The 4,849-nt window shown below is 36.1% G+C and overlaps 1 protein-coding gene across 1 annotated transcript; it reads left to right on the forward strand.

Moving 5' to 3' along the window:
• Positions 1–277: 277 nt before the first annotated feature.
• Positions 278–3,109, forward strand: LOC139897608 (uncharacterized). The gene is made up of 4 exons (XM_071880303.1): positions 278–997; positions 1,460–1,700; positions 2,434–2,551; positions 2,681–3,109. The coding sequence occupies exons 1-4, from the start codon at positions 372–374 to the stop codon at positions 2,770–2,772; spliced, it is 1,077 nt and encodes a 358-aa protein (XP_071736404.1). The 5' UTR covers positions 278–371; the 3' UTR covers positions 2,773–3,109.
• Positions 3,110–4,849: the final 1,740 nt, after the last annotated feature.

Consider the following 4,849-nt stretch of genomic DNA (forward strand, 5'->3'; position numbering starts at 1 on the left):
AATTTTTTTTTTTTTTTTTTAAATTGCCACTTGAACCATGCGGTTTTAAAACATTTTCATACACCTACCCCGTCCATAACTTTTCACAGTCCATCAACCACTAATAACTCTCCGCGTGTCCCACTTGAAAAATACGTCCAATTGTTTACCCGGCGCACATTAGCAACTACTCTTGAACGGTTACTTGACAAGATATCGCCACGTGTCCAATCTCTCCCGCGTCGTTGATCTATCCGTTAACCCTAATCTCTCTCATTCTTGTTTCTCTGCACTTACTCTGTCCAAGAAAACAAAAATTAGGCAAATTTACAATTCATAAAATTAAAAGATTTCCTTAATCTTTTGTTAAAACTCAACATTTTAATTTCAAAATGGGGAAACTAATTTGTGATTCAACGACGTCGTCTCCTGTACTTCCTTGGAAAGACCCAACAACCACCGTACCAGCTCCATCACCAATCGATTCAATCGCAGCCGTTGATTTATCCGATGAGATCCTCACCGTCGATACCACCACCATCACAACCACGTGGGATGACGTGTCAGGTCTAGAAGACCAACAGAAAAGACATTTACAAAGACTCCACGCTAAAGGCGTTTTATGGAAACATCCAGGGAATAAAATTCAAATTCAAAATCAAGAGCTTGATGATGATAATGAAGATGATAATGCGACGCCGGCGGCGGTTGTGTTCAGGCTGAGTCACGGCGGAGATGTCGAGGCTGACGGAAATTGTTTATTCACGGCGTCGCAAAAGGCGATGGGATTGACGGAGATAACGGCTAAAGATCTACGGCGGCGGACGGTGTTACGGTTCTTGGAAGATCTTGGATCTGAAAGTGATATTGATGCAGCGATTAAACATATGTATTCACCAGATCTTAGATCTGGTTGGGGTATTCATGTTGTTCAAGAACTTAAATTGCTTGCTAAGAAATCAGATCGTCAAAGTTTGGATTTTGCTATTGAAGAGCTTGTTAATTTGGGTATGCAAAGGTATAATAATAATTAATATTGTCTATTTCTTTTTATTATATATAATTTCTTTTTATTATAGATCTATACTATGCATTTATATGTATGTTAATTATTTATTTATTTGAAAATTGATTGAAATGTTTATTTTTTTGTCCTAGAGAAATTAGATCTAGCTTTTATGTGCAAAGATAATAGCTTTTATGTTGTATGATTACTTTGATGAAAGAAAAGATTTAAGTCAGAAAGAAATAGTTAACAATTCATGAAATTTATTGAAATTTATTGAAATTTATTGAACTTTTTCAATTGTATGGCAAGATGTTTTCTTTTTAGTGATTGAAATTGTAAGAAAACCATTAAGTATGGCTTTAAGATTTGTAGTTGGCTGCTGAATCTATTTATAAAGACATTAAACGTTGAATGTGGTGGAATGGTTTTTGAATATCTTTTTTTGATTTGTTGATTGTTTGATGATTGTAGAGAGTTGGCTGCTGAATCTATTTATAAAGAGAGATGTATTGCAGTTGATGATGGTCAAAGTTGGGCCAAGTATATGTCGATATCCGGGTCATCAGATGATGAATATAACATCATTACGTTGCAATATACGGAGGAAGGTTTGTTAACTGTAGACGAGAATCGAGAGGGTCATGCTGCAGCTTTTGGAGATGATATAGCAATTGAATGTCTTGCTACTGAATTCAAAAGAGAGATCTATGTGGTATACTCCCTTCCTTACTCAATTATTCGTGGTTTTTGTTTTCGATTTCTCATATTGGTTGTGTGATAATTATCGGATACGAACAAGGTTGTAAAAGTCGCGAATCGGGGACGAGTTGGGAGTTCACCAACATTGACTTAGTAATAAATAAATTAATATATATTACACATAATTATATCAAACATAAAACATTTTAAACATAGATATAGATACAATATCTAATTTTAAAAAATATAAATTTTTATACCTGACTTTGACTTTGACCGGCTCTGACCCGACTCGGACTGACTTGGCCGACTCAACCCGACTTTGACCTGACTTTTTAGCGTTGACCGACTTTTAAGGGGATTTTGGGCGAGTCGGGACGGGCTAGTCCCCAAACCGACATGTCGGACGAATCGGCGGACTTTTACAACAGTGAATACAAATAATCATCTTGTATGCGTGAGTCCGTTTTGTAATGTGAGAATATATCATGATATCAATCTTTATTATACTTTATAAGTTCATATAAGAACACCTGCAAAATGAAGATTGTAAATACTTCCAAAGCAAATGTAGGGGTAGGCATCTTTAATATCCAAATGTTGTCATCAGATGTTAAAAATTCATTTTGTGTGATCAAAACACATTATGTGACATAAAACTTTTGTTCTTATATTATATTATATTATATTATATTATATTATATTATATTTGTGCTTATAAAATGGTCCTATTTTTGAATTTGTAGGTGCAAGCACATGGAGCAGACGCGATGGTTGATGAAGATAATTGTGTATTTTTTCTTCCGCATCGTCCAAGGAGTGAAATTTGTAGACCGCCTTTCTTTCTCTTCATGAAAGGAACAGGTAAATAAGTATGACATCATCACACGTCATCTATTTCTCATATTATTATTATTATCTTTAACAAACATTGCATCTGATTCATGTGCTTGCGTGTCATCTAACATTATACGTTAAAATTTAAAACTATAGGTTGGTGTGGAGCTGGGGCTGATCACTACGAGCCGTTAATTGCTCATTCTTCTTCTGTCGTATCACAAGAAAAAGTTGCGTTGGTGCTTTGAGTGAGCATTCGTCGTTGGTTTTTTGCAGTTATGGGGTTTTTTTTAGAGATTTTGAGTTAGAGGTAGACGATTCTTTTCCGAATTTTTGCCCTGGATGAATGTTGGTAGACGATTCTTTTCCGAATTTTTGCCCTGGATGAATGTTGTTCATCAGATAAGGGTGCAATCATATTTCATTCTGCTTTAGGAAATTGAACCTTTGATGAAATTTTGCTAGGTGTAGTGGGGTTTTATGGGCCGGCTTTATTGGTTATATTGTTGTTGAGTTGAGTTGTATCAGGAGTATAGAATTGTTGCTTCAAGGAGTTGTTTTAGGGTTGGTACTATTCTTGTCTAACCCCGGTTTGTTGTAACGGAGCGCCATTTTGTGCTATTCTGGTTCAACTATTATTGGAGACTCATTTTATTCAGGTTGTTATTGTTTTTGAAGTTGGTATTTTAAGTTGTTTTAGATACTTGGTAGTGAGTGCCATTTTTTAAGCAGTGAAGGATTATTGAAAGTAAAACGAGTTAATAATTATATTTCCTATACTTGGATATATGAAGCCATAAAATTTATTCTGAACTTGTTATACATTTCGGATATTATTATGCTAATTAAACAGAACTTCAACTGGAATTCAATTTTTTTTCAATCAAAATATGATAGTTAGACACTAGGAATAACATATCGTCTCAAAAGATGAGTCTGAACGGAGTCCCTGATGTCTAATGTCTCCGTAATAACTGGTCTACATTATAATGTTTATAAGATTTTGAACCAAAGAACCCCAAAGCCCAATAATACAATTAAAGGACAACAATTATAGTGCTATGTACGGATGACATTGGGCCGAGTTTAGGTAATTTTAGAGCCGAACGGAGTCCGGATCCTTATTTAGTTTAAATTCCAAACGACACTTTGAGCATTGTGTTTGGGGGTTAAACTACCCAAATCTTGGTCAAACTTCAAAAGTTAAACGTCCCAAAAAACGTCTCCTATCAACACAAAGCGGGATCACTAGTCCAAACGAATACCCTTCCCCTTGTCCACGCCGGAGCCTATAAAAAGGTAAACAACGAAAGGGTAAGCAAAACGCTTAGTGAATGCAATAATTATACACATACATATATAATCTACCTACTTGCAAACACTTACTCATATACCGCACATACGCTAGTAACATAATTAGCATACCATCTCAAGTACAAAGCTAATAACCTCCAATACCGCAACTAACATAATCAATAGCATATAATCGAAACAATACAATATGCTACACTACTACACATAACCATGGTTAACCAATCGTACAAGGGATGGTACTCAAATTTCCCATCGGTGTTCATAACAACCATTAGAGTACTTAACACGTCGTACACTAATCCCACGGGTGGCATCTTAACACGTCGATGCTTCACTCCGGGTGGCGTCTTAACACGTCGACACTTCACCCGTGTTAGTTCTTGGAGTGGCATCTTAACACGTCGATAATTCACTCCAAGTGGTGTCTTAACACGTCGACACTTCACTCTTCATCTTACTTGGGGTGGCATCTTAACGCGTCGATACTTCACCCCGAGTGGTGTCTTAACACATCGACACTTAACTCATCACGTGAAACGTGGTGTCTTAGCACATCGACACTTCACATCTCACGCTACCACAAATAAATACATTATATACCTACGCATATAATTATTCCACTCACCTTAACGATTCGGTGACGGTTTTATACTTCCGCAAGCTTCAAAGCAAAGTACCTAATACAATAAGTATTCAATCAACACACAAACTAGTTGGACTAAACACCAACAATTCACTCATGTGCATTTAATGACTTAAATGCATTAAATGCCCCATTTACACCAAAACCGTCCATTTAAGGTCAAGACCATCGTAAATCACTAAAAGCTAGTGATTAAGGTCCAACGACACTAAATAATACAAAATTGGGGTATTTCATACCCATCTTTCCCAACTAGGTAAATCATTATCCATTTGACCATTTTAAAGTCAACACACCCATTTCGGGTCATCTACTAACCCAATTAACACCCATTCACTTAGTAACTAGGTGTGCTAGTAATTAACTAA

This window comes from Rutidosis leptorrhynchoides, chromosome 3, assembly GCF_046630445.1.
Source record: "Rutidosis leptorrhynchoides isolate AG116_Rl617_1_P2 chromosome 3, CSIRO_AGI_Rlap_v1, whole genome shotgun sequence".
Taxonomy (NCBI): domain Eukaryota; kingdom Viridiplantae; phylum Streptophyta; class Magnoliopsida; order Asterales; family Asteraceae; genus Rutidosis; species Rutidosis leptorrhynchoides.